At 45.0% G+C, this 26,253-nt stretch overlaps 1 protein-coding gene across 1 annotated transcript in view; it reads right to left on the reverse strand.

Annotated features, from left to right (window-relative positions):
* LOC135903136 (iroquois-class homeodomain protein IRX-4-like) overlaps positions 1-26,253 on the reverse strand; it is a 132,561-nt gene that overhangs the window by 43,033 nt on the left and 63,275 nt on the right. The window contains exons 2-5 of the mRNA XM_065433532.1: positions 16,723-16,995; positions 8,654-8,748; positions 7,542-7,698; positions 7,243-7,420 (exon numbers count right to left, since the gene is read on the reverse strand). Coding sequence (XP_065289604.1) covers positions 7,243-7,420; positions 7,542-7,698; positions 8,654-8,748; positions 16,723-16,995 — 703 coding nt within the window. The remainder of the gene's footprint in view (positions 1-7,242; positions 7,421-7,541; positions 7,699-8,653; positions 8,749-16,722; positions 16,996-26,253) is intronic.

Genomic DNA, 26,253 nt, shown 5'->3' on the forward strand with positions numbered 1-26,253 from the left:
GTTGGGCGAGGTTTCTAGCTCAGCTACAGTTGTGTAGCGCAGCTAAAAATTGTGCTGCAGTTTCGAAATTCATTCCAAGTGGCTATACCTTGAGAACTCACTGGGTTGAATTCAGAAATGGCAATATATGCCCTAAAGTAGTCAAAAAATTAGTAAATTTTTTACAGTTGTAAATTATGCGTCTTTATTTCTTGTTCAAGTAATGTCCGCCTCGAGCTTCAAGTAGTCCTGCTTAATGAGTAGACTTATTCTAAATGCCACCGGCTTTTTTTTTTTAATTCTGTCCAACTCTAAAAAAATACACCTGGCATATCCTGCATCGCGGGAGGAAAATGTATTGATAACATATTGTATAGTAACACAATGGCAGGGTAGTTCACAAGAACAGCTTCTTAACTTCATATCTTATCGTCGTTCGAAATATTTGCTGTACTTCGGCACTTAGTCACAATAATGTTTTTCGTACCTTTCTTTTTTTAATTTTCAACGGCTAAAGCAAGCGGGCCTATGCCATGTTTTGCCAGCCATCAACCTTATCGCCGTTACCGGGATGGGCTATTCGCTGGTTTCATTCACGTTTAACACGGCTACAGGATTCTCTGTAGCGTTCCGGTTCATGCAGCCGATGGTTGCACGCTTCGGAAACGAGCGTTCCTGGGCTGCCACTGCATCCACGAGTAATGGGTGGCGTTCGTTACAAATGCTAATTAGTCACGGCACGTCACAACGTACGAAAGGGGCTCGTTTTCGAACCAGCGCACGGAAATGGCGTAGACAGCAGCTAGCTGCTGGGTGGTGCGATGCAACTGGCGAATCACCGCTCCCCCCCCCCCTCTCCTGCGCTTTTTTTTTGTTCTATTACTTTTTTTTTTGTACTTAGGTTCTTCGCCCTCTTCTTTGGCGAAACACAAAGCGGAAAACAGCCATTAGGCATGATAGCCTTCGTGATCGCCTGCAATTGTTCTTCCAAGTAACCGCCACTTGCGATGGTTTTTATTTTTCTCGCGAGACGGGAACAATTACGCGCCGGGAAATTCACGCGTGTTGGGACAGTGACAACCTCCTTGGCGGTGATATATCTCCTGGAATGGGTGGCAAACATTTGCCGAAACCGACGCTCTCGCTTTCACTTCTTTAGGTAGAAGCTGCGATGGAGCCGGGGCAAGATCTATATACTACTTGAGACCAGACGCTGGAAGAAGTGCGCTACTCTTTCTCAGTCACTGGATCCACCAATTTTATTTTGACGTAATGCTGTATAAAGCAAGTAGACTGTTCCGCAATCTTTTTATACGCTAGCTTTGCTAACGACGCTGTGGTTTGAATGTCGCGAGAAATCAATAACCGTTATTTATCGAGATTTTTGTCACGGTATATTTATTACATATTGAAGAACATTTTTTTTTTTACTCGTTAAAGTTCGTCTATGAAGTCTCTCCACCTGTATCCTCGCTGTAATATTTTTATCGTGAGTTAGAAAGCAGCGCTAACGGCGAGTAATTAGAAACAGCGGCCCCAAAGTTAGCCGGTTCCAATCGTCAGGTGTACGTACGTAACAACCGAAAAGGGATCGATTTTTGGGAATGCGCACTTCCACATACGGTATTGCATAAGTGCGCTGAGCCGCTTGCGTCAGCTATTTCTAAATCTTTTGAACGGAAAGCCAAGATCATCAGCATGACAATCGTCGCATTAGGGTGCCAGTTACGGCGGCGTATTGATGATTATTATGATGATTATGTTGTTCGGTCCCCGCCCGCTCCTTTTCCGTTCTTTGCACAGATATCAGTGCGGTTATAAGGAGCAAACCTCGTATTTAGAGCATGACTGTATGAATTGGGAAGAAAGTGCTTAGCACTATAAATTCACATGCTTCACATAACGAAAAAGACGTCAGTCATTCCACTGCATTCTTACAGTACAGTTTTTAAGTTTGGCGCCACCTTTTCTTTGGATATGGTATTTTTGTTTTGTTTTTATTTGGTATATGGCACACCGGTTGCACTTACATTGTGCAACCGAAGGGTGCGGCCCTTGCTTTTACCCGCTAGGCGATGCACCGCTACCAGATTACGATTAACGGCGCAGCCATACCGTACGTAACGCACCACAGATTTCTAGGAGTGATGGTTGACCGAACCTTGTCCTGGTCTAAATAAGTGTCGATGGTTAAGTCCAAATTAAGCAGCTTCATACGCATGCTTAAATATATAGCAGGCATGAAGTGGGGCCCATCAGAGAGATCATTGCTCCATCTATATGAATCACTTTTCCGTGACTACTTACGATACAGTTTACCAATTATTACAAGCAGTCGCCCCTCCTGCCTACGTACACTGGACAGCTTACAAGCTCAGGCCCTGAGAACATGTCTTGGTCTGCCACGCCGCACTTCGACAAAGGGCGTGATTGCAGAAGCACGTGTACCTCCTATAGACGCTTATCTCTCATGCGAACCTTTAAGGGTATATCTTCGACTATTGACCCACCATGAATGTCACCCTTAATCGACCATTCGCATTCTACGTCCAGACAGCCCTGTCTCGCAATCTCTTTCGCGTCATGAGAGCGTCCTTCGCTCAGGCTTTACTGCGGAAAAAGCAGCGTCCGTACCAGCGTGGAGTTTGTCAAGACGTGTGGTGATATATCCATTCCCGGAGTCAGGAAGAAATCACGTATACTTTCATGTGAACTTAAACAACTCACTTTAACCCATATATTTGAAAAATATGCCACTTCTGTACCTATATTTACTGACGGGTCGGTGTCAGCAACCACTTCAACCGCGGCATTCGTAATACCGAATATGCAGAAAGCGCTTCCATCTCGACCACCGAACTACCTCAACGGCCGCAAAGATTGTTGCCATTCGGTAGGCAATTCGTTATATATCGATGTAACCGCATCAGACTTGGACTATATTTTGCGATTCCAAGCCGGCACTTCCGGTGATCGATTGTGCTCTTAGACGAGGACCTTACTATGTATTTGCTCAAGAGGTGATCGAATCACACGATGCCACCCTAAGAGCTGGCCATTGCATAAGTTTCAGTGGATTCCGGGACACTGTGGCTTACATGGAAATGAGCTCGCCGACGCGGAGGCAAAGATGGCCCGCATTAATGCCACGCCGGTGTCCATCCCATTTTCACGACCAGACACTATAATGCCCTGGTATACAGACACCTACGCAATAATACCGCAGTACAGTGGGCCTCGCTAGGTCATCGTCATCACTGCCTTCCCTAACTGTACCCAGAGATGAAAATACGGATACCACCGAACATGAAAAGGTGTAACGCAAGCTTGCTGCACAGATTACGACTAGGTGTGGCCTTCACCTGGCGCTACCTACATCTGATCGGCTGGGCGGACATAAATTATTTAGGGGCTAAAAGAAAAATATAAATGAAAAGTGCAGTCCGAATTGTGAGGAATTCGGTATTCCTGCGACGACAGAACACCTCTTGTGCATCTGCCCGTGATTTGATGTACAGAGGAAATCGCTGACAGACATCTTGTCAAAATTTGTCGTTAGACCATTAACTGAAAAGGTTCTATTGGGACCTTCGCCTGATCCTCGTCATCAGCCTGATAGTCTGAAGGCTCTCAACAAATTTTTCTGTGAGGGCGGACTGGACAAGAGACTTGGAAGAGTCTTGGAGCGTGCAAGATTTTCACCACCATCTTCATCGTCATAATCAACGTCTCCTCTATGCTTTTTTTCTACACCATTTCCCCTTCTCCCAACGCCGAGTAGCACGTCAGAATATTGATTCAGGCCGGCCTCTCAGCTTTTCTATCATAATAAATACCGTTCTATCTCTTATACGTATATGATTCCTTTTTTTTTTCTTCCTGCGGTCCGAACTATAGTTAGCTGGAGCCAGTTGACCACCAATGTGACCATTAGGTTCCCCAGATATACGTCTCCTACATGCATTGGCGCTGTAAAATATATTTAGAAATAAGCTCCCGCTAATATTTCAAGCACCATCTGTGTAAACGTTAAATGCAGATCACCCGCATGTGCTTTACCGTATGAATGCGCCGCTCTGTTAGCTATATAGCGTATATGCTTTTCGTATTCCATAGCTGCGTCACACATGAACGCATGCGCCGTCGGACTTGCTGGAATCTGCCGACGTCGAATAAACCCGCCGCAGCAACCACATATTAAAGAGCTGTCAAGGATTTCTTCACAAGTCAAGCAAGTAAGTCTGTTCAGCAGGGATTCTTTTCTATCTCCATGAACGATCATGGCAAATTTAAAGAAGAAAAAAAGAGAGATAGGTTACAGTGACTGTTGAGACATTGGCATGGAGTCCGATCCTTGTTAGGCGCATTTTACTAGAGTTGTGCTGTAACACTTCGAGGCAAGCAAGAAAGTTCTGAGCTCAACGGGCTGTTATCTGCACTTTCGCTTTCATAGAGTGCTGAACTGACAACAAAGTAGGCCTTTAATGGCGAAACTTCATGTGGCGAGTAGAGAGTATGTGCGCAGTGATATTGTGCACATACTCTATAATGCAACATTATTCCAATATATTATTACTGCAATCTCCTGACATCAAATTTACGTAACCACCGACGCAAATATCGGACGGTAACTCGCGGCGTTGTTTGAAAAGCCCAATCAAACAGGCTCCTCGTTTATAGGAGCTCATTTTTGTTGCTTTCAAAGCGAGTAGCATTGCCTACGTTGAGAAAATTTTCTTATCTGGTCGGCTGACAAGAGGCGAGGAGCATGCTGAAGTGGAGAGGGCTTCGATGGAGCCGAGCCGGCACAGTGAAAGTAGATAACCGGATGAAGAGGGTGCTGCTGGCGTCTGCAATGTGTCCGCTTCCTCTCATTTAACTCGCGGTGACTGGTCGAAAATCGCGACGGCGTGCAACGGAAGGTTAAGAATGCTACTAAAACAGATCCTCAACAAAGAAGAGTTGGCAGAGCGATGTCGTATACGTGTCGAAAGGGGTCGATAACGTTATATTGCCACACAAAATATTTTATTATACGCAAATAAAGATTATGCCATCTGTTTGCGGTTGTAATTTTTTAACACTGAAAGATATGTTTTCTTTAAATCACAGAACTGTCCTTTTCACATTTTTTTGTTAAACTAAGCACAAGGGAAAACAGCATAACGTATAACTCCGGCGCGTTCGTTTTTTGCTATTCTCTTATATGTTGCGTTTCTCCACGCCCTGCACCTTAAATGGCGCATGCTTCTATGGCAACGACTGTGTAATTTACCTGCGTCATACGATGTAGTCCATAATTTATACAACTGTTCAGAAGAAAGGGAAACAGTATACTCTGTCCTATATAAACAGGTGTACATGGACGGATTTGGGAAAATAAATAAATGTCCACGAATAACGTATGAAGAGGCACACGTATACAAACAGCTTCACAATAACAGAATATGTGGCCCTTGAAGCGGCCCCGAGAAGGAAAGTTCGATGTGACTATACTGCCACGTTGTGCTTTCCGAAAACTCTACGAGTGTTTGTTCGCTGGCGGCTGACATCTTTAATACATCTACGCGCAGGAGATATAGGCATCATTGGTGATGTCGGCTGCCTGCTTTCGCTATGCTAAACAAAAATCGACAAACGTGTGCCACCAGCGCGCGCACACACACACACACCAAAAACAAAGAAATTGCAAAATGTCACGAATTCGCGAAAACACAACCTTAACAAGTCATCCCCATTCGCCTTCTATGCGCACTGGGTGCAGGGACATGGTCAGAACAGGTATACTGATCTATAGTGGACATAAATGGCCCGCTATAATTCCGCACCCACAATCCCGTTTGGTACTTTCCCCTCAGATCGGCTTTCTATCCTTGTAGCTCCAAAATTACTTCTCCGTAGGGACACACATGTCTTAATCACCAGTCTGTCCGCTCCCTTCCCTGTGATATTTCTCGAATGAGAAAGTCTCTCTTCGTAGAATATAGGCGGGGGCACCCCTTACACCTCCCATCACCTGGGCCTAGGGACAAGTGGACATTCACTACCTGATGTAGCTCTGCCTAGAAACGAGGGGTACTCGAGAAAGGGTGCTGACAGGTACCAATCTCTGAGCGCATCAGGCTGACAGTTGCAGGAATTGGCTCATGGACGACAACTTGAACAAGAGAGAGAGAGAGATAGCAAAGAGGGGAAAGGCAGGGAGGTCAACCAGACGAGCGTCCGGTTTGCTACCCTACACTGGGGGAAGGGAAAGGGGAACAGAAAGAAAGAAAGCGGGATAGAGGGAACACTGTCTGCGCACGCAGCAAAGTGCTTGGAAATCAGTCGATCAAAGCAAGTGCTCCATCGATACGTTAGGCCACCGTCAATATTGGTGGTTCATAGCTGGTGATGCACGTTGAAGTTACTAGTGAAGACCAAGGATCTGGTGGGCGTCAGCAGTACGTTGCAGTACGTGGCAGTATATTTTTAAGCTAAATCCCAGCCGTTCTGACTTCAGTGCGAATATAATGATGCGGGTGAGCCATGATGACAACTTGAATGAAATGAGCAGTTGTGCCGCAGGGCTAGCTTTAAAAAAAAGTCACGTCGTGAAAGCTTGTTGCCATCAGAAAATATTATATTCTCGTATTCTCACTTTTTGTCCATCACACTTCGGTAAGGATATGGTACATTTATTATTCCCCAGAAGTAATAAAGCCATGTGCTACTTGAGCATGACCAATGAGCATGACATAATACGCACAGGCATGGCGTACACTTGCGCCGGTGTCACCACAACCAACCGCTTGGACCATGCATGCAATTCGTTTTTATCAAATCGCAATATTCACTCGCACGCGCTTGACAGCGCCCTCACTGAAGCAAAACTGTTAGCAATCTTTTTTTTTTTCGAACACACAGATCGACTGAGACATAATCATTTATGGGCGCTTCGTGGTTTATTCAACGTATGATAACCCGCCGTGGTTGCTCAGTGGCTATGGAGTTGGGCTACTGAGCACGAGGTCGCGGGATCGAATCCCGGCCACGGCAGCCGCATTTCGATGGGGGCGAAATGCGAAAACACCCGTGTTAGATTTAGGTGCACGTTAAAGAACCCCAGGTGGTCGAAATTTCCGGAGTCCCCCACTACGACATGCCTCATAATCAGAAAGTGGTTTTGGCACGTAAAACCCCATAATTTAATTTTTTTTCAACGTATGATACTCATTATAAGTAAATGCTTAGCTCGGTTTAATGTGAAACGAGATCACCGACCTGGTTTGATGTCCCTTTGAGCTTCGCTTTCCACCTTGTCACCGCAGTCGTTGTCCGTATCGGACGCCCCACCATCCGCCTTGTCGTCTCCAGATTCATTGTTCTTGTTACGCGGCTCCCACGTCATTTTATTCTCTTTCTTGAGTCGCCGCCGAGCGTTCGCAAACCACGTGGACACCTGCAGCATAAAGTAGCCACACATTTTAGCACCCTGTCTACCGTTTCCGCTTGACAGTGGTTCATGACCAGTGCAATTCATCGCACTCTCAGTAGGCAAGATTCCCGAGCCAAATTCTTACCTGCGTTAGAGTCATCTTTGTGATTATTGCCAGCATAATTTTCTCTCCTTTCGTTGGGTACGGGTTCTTGCGGTGTTCATACAGCCAGGCTTTCAGCGTGTTGGTTGTCTCTCGTGTAGCGTTTTTTCGCCGTGCTGCACTATCCATTGCCCCATACCTAAAAAGTAGAGAAAAATGTTCGCATTTATGCATGATGTGTAGATAGTCAGGACCACGACTAGAGTTCATACGGCTATTCACAGACGTTTAAGCGACACGCAAACCACGAAAAGGCTTTTCCTTTTCTTATTTATTTATTTATTTATTTATTTATTTATTTATTTATTTATTTATTTATTTATTTATTTATTTATTTATTGCGGTAAGGCACATAATGTGAAGAGAAGCGAACGGGTGCACTGTGTATATAACGCACGCGAACGGAATGGATCCTTGGCTGCATAATCAAGGGCCTACTGTATATCCATCTCAGGTCTGCAACCATGTATACGGGCTTGGGAACGGAGCAGCGTCATCTCGTCCATGCGGTCAAGTGCACCACGCTTCACGAATAGTTATGCGTTAGAGGTTGCCAGAAAACTCATGATTACTGTGGCTTCTGGGTTCCCAAAACTTCTGTGAACAGTTGCACAGACGTTTATGTCCTCTGAACTGACGACGCAAGACCCCCTTTTTTGCCCTTTTTCCAATTCAACAATATTGCTTTAATAGTCTGGTATAGATAGTGCAATGTGGTGCAGACCTCTGGTTTATACGGAGAAGTGCACACAACTTTCACGACAAACGACATCATTATCATTATAGCGATGTCGGGCCATTTTACTAGTCTTCACGGGGTGCTTGCAAGGGAAGTCGCAGAGAACGAAATTATTTTTCGTGCCCTACCAATGTTGCAATCGGCGATACAGTGCCGAGTGTTTCAATGAATGAATTCAGAGCATAACAGACCAATACTTCATTTACTTGCGCAGCAATTTTTATCGACCTAAAATAATGGACTGGCAGAGAAAAAGTCGATGCTTTTCAACCACAGCACTAAGTATACGAACTTTCATCTATCTTGAAGTTCTTTTAGAGCACAAGCGGTATTTGACGTTGACTACACTACTGACCTGTCGCCATAGGGGCTGTAGGCAGCCAGAGCAGGGTCATATGGATAGCAAGCAGCCGCCGCTTGAGGAATAGTTCCCCAGGTTGCCCGGTTGTCCTGTTGACAAAAAAGAAGGTCATTATAAGCCGCTTGTTTTGTTAAATAAACTAAAGGAACACTACCTTTATTGTTCTTATTCAAGAACGCTTTCTTCCTTCCCTACTGAACGCTTTTCATATACGCCGTTCACAAATTACGACCTGGCACGCAATCGCTATGCCGCAGAATACGTTGCTGATGATGAACCGTTTCATCGTGTAATTAACCACTCCACAAAATTTTCGCTTGGCATAGATTCCAAAATGTGCCTTTGATCTGCTTTTTTTTATTATTTTTATTGCCAAATTATCATGTGGCGCTCAAGCACATCACTCGGAATGATAAACGGTGGTATAATTCACTTCAATTCGCTCACCACTGATAATGGCGTCTACAGATGCTTTCTAAGATTACACGTCACATACTACTACGTCTAGCTTCATGATGGTTGCGTATACCATGGGTTTTCATCATGCGTAAGATTAATCTCGAATGTTGTTAAAATGAATGCTGTGTGCACATATAGAAGAACACACAAAAAAGCGACTATCCTTGTCACGTTTTCCAGAAAGCTTACATGTATCCTGCATTTAATATATACTTACTTTCAAGAACACGCATTTAAAAACACTGCACTGGCGTGATCGCTAAATATGAGAGCCTTGGAAGCATTTCTGATTTAGACATTGGTAATTTTTCTCTGAAGATAAACGACATACAGAATATTAAAATTTTGCCTCTATAGCAGTTAGCAATTGTTCTAATTATTTCGAATAAGCTAATCCGAAGGCACAGTCTCTGTTTTCTTGCACTGGGGGCGTCGTGTCGTCAGCAGCTGTGCAGGAAAATTGCGACAACGCAAGCCTTTGAGTCATTTGCCTTAAAACAAACGAAAGCTGTCAATTATATTGCAAAGGACTGTGGAAGTGTAGTTCTTCAGTACATCAGCTGGAGCATTCTTCTGTTCCCTGTCATCTTCCTTGAAGGGAGAATGCCCTCACTCTAAAGCGGGACACTATGGCACGATACTAAACCGGTTGTAGGCTATGCAGTGGTTCTTGTGTACCATGGTATTCATGGAGCTTTAGTGGGCCTGTCAGAAGGCACTGCTTTTCTATGTCTAAACGCCTTTGCAGTAATGGAGGTGCCACAGAAAGCTCACAAAACGTTCCAACAACACCTCGGCCTGTACAAAGCTGGCTTTTGAGCTTTCCACATGCGCGGTGTACATTTCACTCATGGAGAACTACAAATTACTAACTATGAGCTGCCTATAGAGCACTGTGCACTTCGCATGATCAGATGGAAAAGGGCCAATAGGCGAATAGCAGCCTCAGAATAAGACCAAATAAGCGGTGAGGCGTGTGCAAAATTTAGCACGAAAGACACGAAAATGTCACGTAAGAAGTTCAAATGGAAATTTAGTTTTCTCCGCATAATAGTGATGTTCGTACCCGAAATATTCATTCATCTGTAAAAATATCGCTCAGCTTAATAAAAACAACGTCGAAAAAGGCTCAGAATCTTCTTGTTCAGTATCATTCTCTACAGCGCGGTACCGTATCCTCGGAGTAAGCAGCGATGCATGGTGATCGCCTCTATAGAGATTCTAACGAGGGTGTACATATATGTCAGCTATAGGTGTGCTGCCCCGCGGGGAACATGAAAAAGCTATTCAACGTAGAGACTTGTGAGGCCAAGAATTGAAATTCGTTTTTAAAAACTAAACAATAGAAATGTGCTAAGGACCTCCCTTTCGCATGAAGAAATATTGCGGCTACACCGAAGAAGATCCTCGTTTCTAATAGCATTGAAAATGATTGTGAGCACACAAGGTGTGCCCTTCGACGAGTGCTCTTGCTCGAAGTAAAGGCGTGCCCTGCTATGTGCCTCATGTGACGAGGCGTGGACCCGTCGAAAACCTCATGTGGCCATCATAATGTTATCTGACCGAAAGACAAAAGCGTCTTGAGACGTTGAGAAATAGAGGTATTAACGCGCGTGTGTGTGATATCGACAGCCAGGGTTTCTAAAAGGAGAAATTCGTAGCTTGTAACGAAACATCGCTACCGCCATAGCACACATTTTGAGAAATAACAGTACAATCCTCCAAAACGCCGGCTCGTCGGCTCGCGGTCACCGCGAACAGCTGCTGTATGAAAAGCTCGAATCGGAGCGCACTTGCGACAGTCACGAACCACCGCCGCTCGGGACGCGTGGATGCGCCGCGAGACGTGCAGGTCACAAGGTTGTTCCATGCGCACCCGAATGTCTCACCGCTCGGCTCGGCCGAGGAGCGTTTCCACGCGTTTGCCAGCATACTTGCGGCGACGAGAAACTCTTGCGCATGGCCTTAAGTACAGGCACGAGAAGTTCGCAAGGAGAGGCGGGGAAGAGAAAAGATTTACGACTTTGTGATGGAGGCTGCGACTGCTAATTGCTCTCCGTCAGTCGCTGCAGATCTTGTTGAAATGGCTACCGCACATGTGCTGCGAGCACGCTGTCATCCCGCACAGAAGGCGGCGGCGTAGCCGAACGGACGCTAATAGCCGAAGGTCTTAAATTGCGCTCCTAGTAGCTCTGTTTTGCCGGTGCTTCCGCTCGCCATCGCGGCTCCGTATAACGACGTCTCACTCAACGGCCTCCGCGGCCGACCGGCTGCTCTCTCCTGACCATCGAAGATTTTCCGAAAGAGCGTGTTTGCTTGGTTGTTTTACGAATTACTCTAACGTTCTTCTTTAGGAACTAGTGTGCGTGCCGGTCGGTGGGCATGTCTCGTGCCCCCGTAATGGGTTTAATGATGGCCCATTTTCCGCTTTCTTCAGCTGCGAGAAGCAATGCAATTAGTGAAGATTAATCTAAATCTTGACGTCACTGTGGGTAACTGTGTACGCAGAAAACGAAAACAACGCGTTTCAAAAAGCACCCAGTGAGTCCAGGCAGCGTTTCGCGCGATTCTTCATCAGCAGACGACCACCGTCAGTTAGGGAACATAACTGCGTTAGTGCAAAATACAAATCGTGATGTCGCCTGAAGTGTACAAGTGGCTCACATCGCTCCTCGCTCTATTGAAGCTCCATTGTTTAGCCTTTTGATGTCTTTGCAAAACTCCTGTCAACACGCTAAGGCGGGCGTCTGTCTTATCTTATTTCAGATAAATATTAAAGAAGACAGAAAAGAGGACGGGTTTTAGTTCTAGGTGAAGAGAACTTTTGAACAGTCTCACCTCCTGTGGCAGTCTAACCTGCTCACGTATACTAGTTGGTTTAGAATAAGCAAGTGGAGAATGCCTGAGATACAACATCTTAAATTGTCTGAAGAAACAAAATATGAAGCTAAAGCCTGAGCCAGCGTTAATAACATGACAGCCCAAAATTTCTTTTGTTCTGTCAGTACCCAGACAAGTTCATCGTGTGAAACATGCCGTGGCCACGAAGATGAGACAATAGGGACTCAGCAGTGGCGTAGCTGATTACACTGAATACCTCCTTTGGGTGCTTTCTTTTTTTCTTGTAATTTTTCTTCACCTTGTTTTCTTTTCTTTTTTTTTCAGCACTCCTTGTTAGTAAGAACAATAGATGCGCAGCTGCAACAAGTGACCAGGGTGACTGAGCTTGCGAAATTATGCGCTTAACTTCCACTCTATCTAGATCACCCAGAAGCTGCTTCAGAATACGTGTTCACAACATGCTGCAGTTTTGAGCAGTGCTCAGTATTTTTGTGCAGGAAAAAGCGAGGCTGTAGGCCTGTCGTGTTTGTTTTTGCCTGCATACTCTTTCTCTGCACCTTAATCATGCAATTTTTCAGCCGTGTGTCATTAGCTAACAATCAACATTTTACGCTGTTTAAGTGCAACAACACTGCAGCATCTTGAAATAACCGAAAATATACTCTTCCGCAATTGACTGGCAAAAATTGTAATGTACAAATCACAAATTCAGGAAGGCTCATGGACTAGAGTACTTGATAAAGGTTGGAACCAGTGTGGTGCCGGCTAATGAACCATGTAATTTCACATGTTCCTTCTCATTCATCTTCTATAGTCAATTTTTCTGTCCACCCTTCTTTGGTATGTATTTCGGTATGTTTACTGGCAATGTAGTCAGTAAGTGAGTCTACTCGACTTCTTGTCGATTACCGTCTAGTAAAAGAAAAAAAAAAGAAAAAAGAAAGAAACTGAGCGCATAGCTGTCGACGTTAGAGTACAAGGGAATGTACTGCCTGCTGGAGTGGCCCTGTGAAGTAACGTTATTTATCGTTGCATAAACCTGCGAAATGACACACACATTACCACGAGGTAATGATTAAAGACGCATTATTCTTGCTGAAATGTGCACATAGAGTTGTTATACATGGTTGAATGAACCAGCAGAATTTCGCCTACTCGTGTAGCGAAAAGGACAGCATGCATGAGCTGAGGCAGAGTTACTAGCGTTAACAAGACTAACGAACAAAAAAAGTTTGGACAGGACAGAGCTGCTAGCGTTCTGTCCTGTCCAAACTTCTTTTTCGTTAGTCTCCTTAGCGCTAGTAACTATGTCTCAGCAAATGCATCTACACCAACTAGCCCAACTTTCTGCCCTCTGACCAGTAGTGAGCGTACCTGTTGTCGTGGACAAGATTTCCAAAGATTAAAAAAGAAAAGAATTGCCATGCGCACAGCGCCTTCGCACTTGGCCGAACACCAGGCTTTTTCGTTCGCGTCAACGATGCGAAAAATATAATAAATTTTTCTCATCGTATTGGCCGGCTCGCCCTGATCAGTTGGCTGTGCGGCGTTCTCTTTTCTAAAAACTACCCGATGAAACTAACAACCGCCTCACAAAACTACAGGACAGTGAAATTCGTGAAAAAGGTAAGAACAGGTAACCGATAGTCGGATCCTCATTCAGAGGAAATGTTGTTCACGCTACAGTGACCTGTGTGCCGCAAGGCTGCGTTTGCCTCGACGAGGCGGCTAGTTTCCTCGCAGAGCGTACAGTAGGGCTCACAGAATAATAACCGAGATTCGGACGGACAGCTTTGCTCCGCGCAGGCCGGGAAGTGCGTGTGTGTGTGGGGGGGGAGTCACTTGTGCAGCAGTCCAGGACTATCCCTTCAGCCTTGCGCAAGAGAAAGCGCGAGCTGTCGGTAAAGTGTAACCTGATTCCACTCCGCGTTCATGTTTAATGTATGCTATCCTGTCAGCGCGCACACGCCGCCTGCTTATCAACGCCGCGGTTCCGTTGCGCTTCGCGGAGGGCGCGTGCCTTATTCAGAGGTAGCGTGGCGTGTCTGCGCTTGCATATCGCTATGTCGGGGAATACACTGGGCCACGGATTGCATTGTGGCCGCATAAATTATGCTTTCGGTGCGCACGCAGGCGCTATCCGCACGTAGCCCTCGAATCCGTGCGCTCCTGTGGCGACCGTCGTCGATGCGTGCGGCGCACGGATCGCGCTGGTGGCTGTTCGGATGAATGTGCACTCCCGATGGCCACGCAGAGCTGTCGTCGTTGGCCGTGGAAATGCTGCGCGAGCGCGCCGCAACCATTTCTCGCATCCAGCTGACACCTCTTGCACTTTGGCTTTTGGAGAAGAGATGGCTTCACAATCGTATTCACAATCGCACTTAAGTGTCATCCATAAAGGCGCGCTTCTTGTCCCTCTCTTCCATTAGGTTTTCACGCCATCGCATGGACCAGTTTCGCGGCAGGCTCGTCGTCGGATGTGCCTTAAGACACGGAAATTCCCACTTTGAAGCCTTGCGGAAGTGGTCTTATCTCGTCTTCAATGGCCATTTTTAGAACCACAAATGCAGTAAAAAATGTCAGAAAAAAAAGAAACACTAGCGCATCGCGTGTTCCACGCCTTCTAATTCGTCACTGTAGTGACACCGTCGCACTTAGTGGTGAGCGAATAGAACATTGCTCCACTAAAGGCGCTATGAAAACGTACCAGGTTGAGTGCGGTTTGCGACAAGAAAGGACGGGCAAAACGGTAGAAAAGTGTCACCAGAACATACTCTTTCACATAATAAATATCAGCTATGGTAGTTAACAACACAAATAATGTAGAGCTTTCCGCACTTAGTGTGGGCGACGATAGTGCGATACTTGGTGCTCCCGTTTGTATCAATTATTGTTCTCATTTCCACAACCGTTTCTGTTTTTGACTTCCGCACGATATTGAAGATATCGGATGCTATCCAAAGGCACCAATAAAGCATTGTCTCAAACAAGAAAGTGTATAATATAGAAGGCTCATCATTAGCTATAGATTGTCTCCCGTAGAGGACGGTAACGTAGCCACGCAAAATAAAAACACTGAGCCTACTCAGTGTTTTTGTTTTCTGTGGCGCAGTTTAATTCTTCTCTAAGAATTTAAAAAACAATCTACTAATACTACTACTACTAATAATAATAATAATAAGAAGAAGAAGAAGAAGAAGAAGAAGAACAAGAACAACAAGAACAAGAAAGACAACAACGAGAAGAAGTAATAAGGCGCCGTGTTTCATACGTACGTAATTGATGATGCGAACAGTACCTATCGTTTTCGTCTACTGGCCGGTACAGCGACTCAAAAAGCAAAATGGGTGAGAGAACGGCATTATTTTCAGCTGTTTGATTATTTCTTGCTATTGTATTTTTCTTCCCAATATCGACATGAAAAGAGTAGCCGTCGTTGTCACCTCGTGCCAGAACCTTATAAAATTCTTTTCACTGCCCTGGGACCACGTGTTTATATCATTGCTTGCATATCTCTAGGAAACTAGTTTTAGTGGCCGTATTTTATGACGATTCTTTTCATTATCTATTGTTTTTGGCCTTCGTCACTCACTCGAACTAAACCACGCCGTCGCTATCAGCGGGATCAGTCACTCAATGTGAAAGATAAACCCGAATGAAAATAATTATTGCACGATACGGGCTGGGACATCCATGCTTAGTAGCCTGACATTATGGGTCATGTTTGAGTTTCATGGTGGTAAATACCACAACTAACATGAGTCTATGCTATAGGCATGTATGTTGTTTATCGTGTGACTAAATATCCTGGGAAAATTATAGTTAAGGATGTCAGGCCGCGCAGGTCGTTGAGATTGTACAACACAGTAAATATACAACCCTACCTACTAGTTAGCCCCCGCTTGTGTATGGCTTCGTAGTGGCACTAAATATTTGGGTGCGTTTCAAAGCAAGAAACTTGGTTATCATTGTAATGAGTAGTCTGATACCCTCACAGGATGTACATGGCCTCATGTTGGTGTATTACTTCGTAGTTAACTTCTGTTTTAAGTTTCAATATCCTCTTTACCTCACATATACCCGCGTTTCAGCGCGCCTGCGTAATAAAACGTGAGAAGGCTATCTGAATATCTTTATTAAGCTCGTAAAATGTGGTATTCCAAGATTCTTCCAACTTTTTCTGAGGCTGTCAAGAATGTGCACATAGATTCAGTGAACAAAATTCATTCGTTATTTTTGCCTAATTTATGAAAAATGAAAAAGCGTTGGTATTTGCGGCATCCTTATTAACGCTGTCATTCGTGTACACGAACACTCGCGAAATCTAGCAAAAGTGATGGCATTCCCAAAAGCTACTCAACGAGAAAATGGCCTATGATCTTGTTCCTTTATGAGCAAAATAAAAATTGACATGTTCGTGGTGATTACAAACCGTTGGGTTCCCACCCTGAGCAGTGCAATTTCGTCAGCATTGCTTGAAAAAAAAAAAGAAAAGAGAACGAACTATGAGGTCCGTATTAATGTCACTGGCGCAATGTGTTGGCTTTGACCGAGATGAAGGCAGCTCTTACAATAATGCTGACACCGCCTTAGTTGACATAGTGTTAAATGACACCATGTCAATTGTGTTTATGTGTTTAACCACCGGGCATCGACTCCACAACTAAGTGATAAAGCGAGAGAAACTGACAGAGGAAAGGCAGGGAGGTTAACTAGGACTGAGCCCGGTTCAGGCGGCACGTCGTTGCAACGATTGCGCTCACCAGGGAAGGGTAGAAAGCTGCTGAGCTGGTGCCCAGTGCTGCCACGTATCCCGACTGGTCGGCGTACGAGGGCGGGTAGAGGCCGTTGACGGCGAGGCCCGTGGCCAGCCGCGGATACAAGAACCGGGATGGTTCGTAGCAAACGGGCTGCTCGGATGCCATGGGGCTTTCGGGCGCGCCGCCGCCAGCGCCGCCGCTCCCGCTTGACGTCGAAGAGGCGCCCGAGGACGGCTCGGCGCAGCTGGGCGAGGACGCGCCGCCGGACACCAGCAACTGCGAACACCACAAGACACATCAGCCGCGGCTTACTACCCCTTGGCCAGTCATTAACTGAAGAGAAGAAATGCCACTGTCAAGAAACGCTTTCCGACGTGCTCGCGAGAGGACATCTCCACGTGATGCATGCGTCCTGATTTCACTGCACGTACAGTAGAATCTGTTCGCAATCTGTCTAGTTCACTTCTAACGAATAAAAGTGTTTTAACTGACTTTTTTGTTAATGGAAACATGGACTGTTACAGCTACAAATGAGCATGATGTCTTGACATCATATGACAGTGGACATATAGAAAGGGTGCGCTTGCAGCTACCCGTGTTCCTTCCGCTCCTGCATGCAGTAGGCTGAGGAACACGCGCCATCGGTGGGCCTACTGGCAATATCAACAAATTGTGACCGAAAGTCGTGTTCTCCTGTTGTTACCCATGTAGGCGGTGAAGGGATAGACAGAGATGACGGGAATAACAGCTGGACGACTGTATTGCTGACATTTACCGTGTGTTTTCCGTGGGGTGCAATCGACACTATAGAGAACTTTGTAATGACATCGTTGACTTATACAGCCAGATATTATACAAGCAGCTGTTCAAATCGGGATTATCTTATTGCTGGGATATAACGATCCCAAAGCTGCATACGGACTATGAGAGAGAAGTTAGAGAGCTGGGCCAGTTGGTCCATGAATGAATTGGAAAAAACCAGTGGTGAACACGGGGCACGCAGAAACAGAAATACGACGATCCAAGCCGGAGTGCGCAACTACACGTTTACTGTGTCAAAATGACCTAAATGCACAAAAGTTTACCTGTATACACCTGTCACTTTGGCAGGTGTATCAACGGTCGCCTCAGAGAACACAAGGATTCATAACTTAGGGCGCACACTTTCCAAGTCACAGTGCGGATTCGCCTGATTGATTAAAAGTATACAAATGTCCTTTCAAACAATATCGCGGTAACACTAGGACAGAGAGGGGCATTTTTGATGATTTTCATGTCATTAGCCAGGGCAACATGTGCGTCAGTGCTCCATCCCAAAGCCCCATTTATAAAGAGATGGCATTTCATAGTGTTGTGTATATGAAGTGCGAGTATGAAAGCGTCGCTTCGTACTTTCTAGCGATACATTTTTTGCACGTATTCCTGGAACCTTGTACCATTGGACATGTTCTATGCATGAAAAATAGAACAAGCGCAGTGAGTGTCTATCTTTTTTTTTTTGCATATAACACAACATTGTATTTCTATCAACCTCGGCTTCGAAGTATTCATCAGCACTTATGATATGAACATATCCTAATCCAAGATTGTAATTATTCGTTTCGTCACTTGACTCGAACTTCAAGAGAGTTTGAAAAAAATTAAATTATGGGATTTTATCTGCCAAAACCACTTTCTGATTGTGAGGCACGCCGTTATGGGGGACTCCGGAAAATTGGACCACCTGGGGTACTTTAACGTGCTCCTAAAGCTAAGACGAGCGTTTTCGCATTTCGCTCCCAACGAAGTGCGGCGGCCGTGGCCAGGATTCAAGAGAGTTTAAGGTTGTGCGAGTTGGTACAATCTATTTAAAATAGCAGCAGGGCAAACTATAGCGAAGTCATCTAGAAATTAAGCACAACAATGAAATGGCGACGTCCAGCGGCATCATGCCACTGCACTTGTCGTGCAGAAACCGTGCGAATGCGATTTCCCTCTTGTTGGATGTGAAGAGCATGAGATAATCTGTCGAAAGCGCACGAACTTTCAATTCTAACGCTGAGACACTGCAGCAGAACCTCAGGCGTGTCTCGAACCTTTCGGATTCAAGCAATTTAGTTGAGTTCTTTGGTGAAGGCAGGTTCGAGTTGGCCGAACGAGACAATTGTAGTGATAAAATGCCGGTTTATTGAACAACCTTATGGTGATAGGCTGAACAATCACGTTCGACCGGCAAGAAACTTAGGCCGGGATTATGTAACGTTTATATTTCGATTCTTTTCTTTTTCGCACTACGTCCTAGGATGTCATAGGATGGGCGAGCCACGAGCGGTGGAGAAGTAAGAAACAGATCAAGCGAGACGACTTTTTACATTAAACGGGAGCTAAGGTACCGAAAGCTCTAAAATACAGGAAGTTTGCGTTCAGTGGCAATGTAAGAATGGCGGACAATCAATTAAAACTGTGAGACGCATTGCGATAGCCACTCACAACACACAGTCGACAGGCTTTATTCGATACTCTATAGTTCACTGCAGTATGGTCACTTGAAGGGGTCAACCCCGCTTACACACCTGCTTATACAAAGCTATTAGCGCAACGCATTATTGTAGTTGCTTGACTTGGAGGAAAAGATGACTTGTCGCCGCCGATGGGAGGTAAGCCCAAGTTCAGGTGTCACGTGACGCTATCGTGAAAAAAAAAAGCATGTTCTTCATCCGCCCGACATGGCCCTGAGTGGCAATGGCAAACACTCACAGGGCTAGATCAAGTACAAATAAATGACCAAGATAGCGCCCGCATTGATAGCCGTCGTAGTAGCACAATTAGTAGTGCAACGCACGCGTATTGCGGAGGTTGTGGGTTCGGCTCCCACCAGCGACGAGCTATCGTTTCTTCCACTTTCATTGCCCTTTCCCCCTCATTATTGTCTACATTCCAATTTCAATCCCAGCGAATGACCCCTATGCCTTCCTTGGATATATATATATATATATATATATATATATATATATATATATATATATTTATATATATATATATCCCTTGATGCAAGCGGTCTACAAACTTCGAATTGCTCTGGCCTGCACAATGTTCTGGCCTGGGAGTACAATGATGATGGTGATGATGATTCATTAGCATCCCCTTTGAAACGGGGCGGGGACAAATCGTCACCTAGCCTACTTGAGTCTTCATTTAATGTAAAGCGGCACCTTATGGCGGCATCATTCAGAATCATGATCGATGTGATCAGAAAATATGGCCGTCAACATTAAGGAACTACAGCAAAGAGCGTATATATAAATATATACCAAATGGAATAGTGTGCAGTTACTCTGCGTAACCTGCCTATGTGTCTTGCAGGTAGTTTGGGTAGACTGTGGTAAACAAATCGACCAATAAATACTTTGCTCGACAGATGGAACGAAGGGCTTAGAATGCATTCGGGTGATACTCAGGCTGTAGATGACATTTCCGAACGTACCGCCGGACCCAAAAGGTTTCAGAGAACAAGATTTGAGAAACGCCACTTGTTTGAGAAGTGGCGTTTGAGAAACGCCACTTCTTTGAGATTTGAGAAATGCCACAATCTTCGCCACTTAACCTAGAATTGAGAGGTGCAGTGTCACAAGTGGAAGTAAGCATTCAAATTTTCATTTCTGCTTAGGATATACTGTCTGTGACGAAATGTTTTTTTCCCGGATACCATGCTCCGAAAACTGTCGCATGCAGGTTCATCCGTTGTTTCTTGCCTGTGTAGCGTAAGCCTTATGGAACGCGATAATAGGACGAATATTTATGATTGTCGGGCAGGGCCGAGTATAGTACTAGGAGCTAACTCAACGGAGCCTGAGGCGCCAAATGGCGGAGTGTTTGTGATTCAGCGTTATCCAGAACTTTCTTGTTCAAAACTTGTCTGAGGACGTCCAATAACATGCAGACACAGTTCCTATGCACTATTTCCTAGCTTACATGCACTGCATCCTAACTTACATGAATGCCCGTGGGTATTCATGTAAGTTAGGATGGAAGTTCATGGAAGTTAACAACTGCATTTAGGCGGGAAGTAAAACTGAACTGCTCCTTTCTACGAGAACTTTCTAACCTTGAGATTAATGACAAATTTTATGTTACCCGTCATAAAGAGATATGGCGGGTGGTCACACCCAGAACAAATTATCTAAGGGAGAAGCTGTCACACACAATGCCAATGCTTCTAAATAAATATAATAATCTAGGCGTTGATATCACCCAAATAACGGCCCAACAACTGAGAGACTTGTATATGCATAATTTTTAAATTACTGGTTGAGTGTACATCCTCTCGGCTAGTATGTATATAAAGTGTGTATATATGCTTCTGTATATATGTGTGTGTGTGTAGGTATGCATACGAGTGTGTATGCATATACGGGTATATGAATGCATGTGTATGTATATATTTGTGTGTATATAATGTTCAGCGGCGTATTCTTGCCTCATTTGTATCACCACGAGAACCACACAAGCTATCCTAAGTATTGTTGGTTTAGTCACCAGTGGCTCTGTATAGATATGGGTGTGCATGTGTAAATGCGAGTATGTGGGTTCATGAGAGTATTTACGAGTATGTGTATATATATGTATGTATACAATGTATGTGTATATATGTATGTATGATGCATATGTGCTTGCATGTATGCTGTTGCCGAATATTCTGTAGAGGGGGCTGCGGGCCTCGTCAAGCTGCCTACTGGAGCAGCTTTTACTTGCAGCCTCCTCCATCAAGTAGATGGAAATAAAGCTATTCTATTCTGATTTCAGTGGGAGTCGATACAGCGTCCGACCCCCCCGCCCCTCTTGTTTTCTCCACCATCTGCACTAGCACTCCCGTAATACTCCCATTCGTTCGTTCGTGAGCGCTGAAGGCAGCCATTTAGGACAGAGTAGCATACACTGGAGCGGCCGCTTCAGTGTATGCCCCGGGTGCAAAAATGGGGAACATTCGACACGATCATCATCACAGTGCTACGTGGTCTGAAGTGTCCCGTTACTGTTGCGTACTCCAGGGTAGCGTATCGTACTGCTGCCGAGAAGTAGCGGCGCCTGCCTATCGAAGCTCGACCGACGTTACTTAATGGGTAGCGTGGCGTTGTCGGCGGGCTGCAGGCATGCGGTAGACCATGGCGACCAAGCAAGGGCGAGACGATTTTCTAGTGCGAAACTTGCACGGTTTATTCAAAGGTAGATGAAAGAAAATGAGAAGAGCATGAAGTATCTCAAAGTACATTTCGGAGCCCCTTAAATAGGCTCTCTACAAGTGTGGGCGGGATCTTGCTTCCGTCGATATCACGTGACAGGCACAGAGAGAGGGCCCCTCCTCCTCTGGCATTACCGAGCAAGGAAAGGAAAAGTCACGCCTCATTTCGACGAAGCCTGGTAGAAGGCCGGGTGGTAGAAGGCCCTTTGTGCGCAAGGTGCGTGACGTTAACCATCGCAGGAGAAGTCAGGCCTCATTTCGACGAATCCTGGTAGAAGGTCGGGTGAAATTCCTGTCGCCACGTGGTGTCAGACGCCAACCCTAACCCCACACCAGTCACTCCCGAACAGAGCGTCGGCAACTGCTCGAGTTCGATTGTATCCCGTAGTTCCGTCCATGAAAGAGCAAGGACAATTTCTCCCTAATAGCAAGGGCCAAGCCCTGACTAGTGGTCTTGGATAGCAAGGGTGTTACGCAGGACACTGCCTGGTATGCAGTGACCCTGATACCGATGTCATCTGTGTAGACAAATGTTTTCACTCCGGTTCTTCTGCCCGAGTTAGTGGGATGCTAGGCATACGTTTAGACAGACTGGAGTTAATACTCTAGATCGTGCTAGATTGCGATCACGAGTACACATATTATCTAGTGCCTCACGTAGGAGCAAGGATGCGTCCATCACTGAGAAACATGTGGGCAAAGTGGAGTACACACTCCGTGACTCCAATTCTATGTATTTGGATTATCAGGACTTCCCATAACACACAACCACTCGCCTAGCAGCCGGTATTCTCGTAGGCAATCTCATTGCTAGGAAGCGAATGTCGATCGAGAGCTGCTGGCGCGAAGAATCGTATTGCTGTGCTAGCTTGTCGCTAACGTTTAGCAATAAATCATCTTTAACATATACACCCCACCTATTTTACTTATTCCGGACAGATTTTTTTTAATTGCCTGTGTCAGATAGCGCTTTTTCGCTTTTCCAGGTTAATTACCCGAAGAGGCGGACATTACTTCCTCGACATATCGCCATGTCATACAGCTAATTAAGAAGATTCAGTAATTAATTTCTTACATATTCACTTGAGTACCGATATTTAAACTATAGGCGGGTAGCAGTCTTCCTAACATAACTATGTCTATCTGCGCAGCTCGAGCTTACGCAGGTAATTGTCGGAACGGGCTGTTGCGGCCAATTAGCTAGAGGCCAGAACTGAGAGCCGAGGATGGCGCGTGCTAATATTTTTGTGGCACGCTTTCATCTGTCATCTCAAAGTGCATTGCGCAGTTTTAGTGCATAATTGCAGTGGGCGTGCGCTGTTGTAGAAGCCAGTAACATTACTGCTGTGCTGCGAACTTCTGCTTGATGTCTGATAGGCTGAGTTTCTCTATGCGAGCAATGGCGTGATTTTTCATACTCGTCATGACACTCTGTTGGGTGGTAGCAGAGAGAAGTGTGGTGTTCGTCTCTGACAACCGTCAAGTTTGTCAGTGATGAGTTTTGAGCACTTCTGTCGCTCTTATTCTTTCCTAGTTTGAGCTTTCTCTCGTTCATGTGGCTGCGGATGATTTTTTTTTCCTATGCTTTTCAGGTTGTAATCTTCGATGCGAGATGAAACAATGCAAAAAAAGATCGCCTAGACCTTTCTAGTTATCAAAGACTGTTCCTGCTGTGCATTTCTTTGTCGTCTTCCGCATTGTTAGCCTCAGAGTTCTATTATATTGCTCATAGTTTCAATTCAGCATCAAGTCAAAGCGACGTAGTGTGTCAGCAAACGATGTTGCTCATCCTGTGGCCCACGGTGTGAGTGAACATATGCGTACGACGGACTGCAATTATGTCTATGATATAAAACGGGACGTCCACACGATTACATATAAAGAAAGCAATGGCGAATAAGATCACGTATCGCCATTGGTACGAAAATCATGCGGACTGCTTGAGCAAGATTGATGCTATGAAATAAAATTCACCTCACGAACGCAACGAATAATCGTAGAAAGAATCCTTATGTGGCCAATCACGTTAAAGGAAAGTGACAAATGCTCTTCTCCGTGTGTAACAACTTTTGGGCGAACAACACCTGTCAGATTGGCCTATGCCTCTGAATTCTAATGAACTACAAAGGTCCATGCCGCCATGAAGATTCATGTATAATAGGTGACCAGGGCGTCGTCTTAAAGCGGCCTGCAATCCAGTATACAGAATGTTACATGACGCCATCCTTCCATTCCTCTAAATGGTTAACGTGCGTTCGTTGTGAAAAAACTACACCCTGATGTGCGCCACCTCATATCAAGGCTCTTATGCGTCTTTGTCAGTGACCTATAATAGCACGATGTGTTTAAATTGCTATTTATTAAGCAATGCACTAAATGTGTGCACTAACGGTATTTAAGAATTTCGAGATACATCCTTGAATTTAGTGAGGGTCTGGTTATGTCGATCGAGTCCAGAGGCTCGAGGAAAACACGCACACACACGCATATATATATATATATATATATATATATATATATATATATATATATATATATATATATATATATATATATATATATATATATATATATATATATATATATATATATATAACCACAGTGACGCGTGTCACTGGAGACATTTCGTTTTTGTTTTGCATACGCAACGCCAGTAACGAGGCATAAGGCCATAGGAAGATCAGGCGACAAAGACAAGTGACAGCAGACGACAGCCATCGTCTTCTTATGATTGGCTGGAATTGCTTATTCTAAACTCCAGGCTAACACTAGTCCTGGGCGAAATGACGTCAGTCACGCGTTTCATTCACTTCGTGCGTTGTTCTTTCTATTTTTTCCTTATCTAACTTAAGAAACATTTCATAGGCGTTTTTTAATTAAGCGCAAGAATTTTATTCCAGCTGGCGGTGGTCTTAAGGTGCTCCGCACCTGCTTCGCAGTAATACAGTCCACATGGCGTCAGAAAGCCGGCCAGCGTGGCTTGGCATCGCGATGTGAACAATTAGAAACGTGCGCAACGCTTAGGGCGGTCACTAAAACGTTTGGATAAGCATTTGAGTCGCTCGAATTATGCTGTCTTTTGTGCTCCCCCGCCGGCGCACAGTTCGATCCCTTAATTCAGTACGTTTGGACGAAGCTACGGCATTTGTGCGTATTCTGTGGTGTAAGTGCATATCGTATGGATTGTGCCAAATGACTTGACGAACTTCACATCAATACCATGCTGCTTGCAGCATACGGCCTGACTACTAAAAAGATTCTTTCATTTGTGTGGAACTGTCATATTTACGTTCAGTCGCAGCGCACGTATCCGCAACTCCTGAGGCTTCGACTCTGCCGCAGTGATAGTTCCGGCTTCACATACTTTAATTATCTGCAGGAAAAGTGGAAAAATACTTATCGAGAAAGCAGTCACGCAAGGCGACACAATCTCTCCATGACATTCACTGCATCTTAGAAGTATTCAAGGTATTAGACGGGGAAGGATTAGGAGCGACCATCAATGGCTAATATCTCAACAAGCTTCAGCTTGTCGATGACATTGTCCTCTTCAGCAAAGCTGGGGACACATTACGACAATTGATTGAGGACCTTAAACGAGAAAGTCTAAGAGTAGGTTGAAGAATAGTATGCGAAAGACAAGGGTAATGTTGAATAACCTCTCACGCAACAAGAATTCATGATCGCCTGTCAGCCTCTAGAGTCTGTACAGGAGTATGTTTATCTAGGTTGATTACCCATAGGTAAACCTGATACCGCGAGGGAAATTTCCAGAAGAAGGAAAATGGGTCGGAGGGCATACGGGCGGCATTACAATATCGTGACCAGGAGCTCACCGCTGTCGCTGAAAAGAAAACCGTATAATCATTCCATTCTTCAAGTACTATCATATGGCACAGAAACTTGGAGGCTAACAATGAAACTTCGGAATAAGTTAAGGAGCGCTCAAACAAGCGATGGAACGAAATCTCTTGTTCCTAACGCTAAGACACAGGTAGAGAGTGGTGTGAATCAGAAAGCTAATGGGGGTAGTGATAGTTGAAATTAAGAGGAAAAACTGGAGCTTGGCTTGCCGCCTAATTCATAGTGCAGGAAACGCTGGGGAAAAGGAAGCGCTGTCGAGGATGGCAGAAAATTAGGTGGGGTAATGAAATAAGGAAATTTGCAGGCTTAACTTGTAATCAGCTAGCGCAGGTCAGGGGTAATTAGAGATCACCGGGAAACGCCTTCGTTCTGCAGTGAACACAAAAATACGCTGAGAACGTCTTACAACATCGCAAATTCGTCCGGAATTTTAAAGGACTGTTGTTCTTCGT

This window comes from Dermacentor albipictus, chromosome 1 (assembly GCF_038994185.2).
Source record: "Dermacentor albipictus isolate Rhodes 1998 colony chromosome 1, USDA_Dalb.pri_finalv2, whole genome shotgun sequence".
NCBI lineage: Eukaryota > Metazoa > Arthropoda > Arachnida > Ixodida > Ixodidae > Dermacentor > Dermacentor albipictus.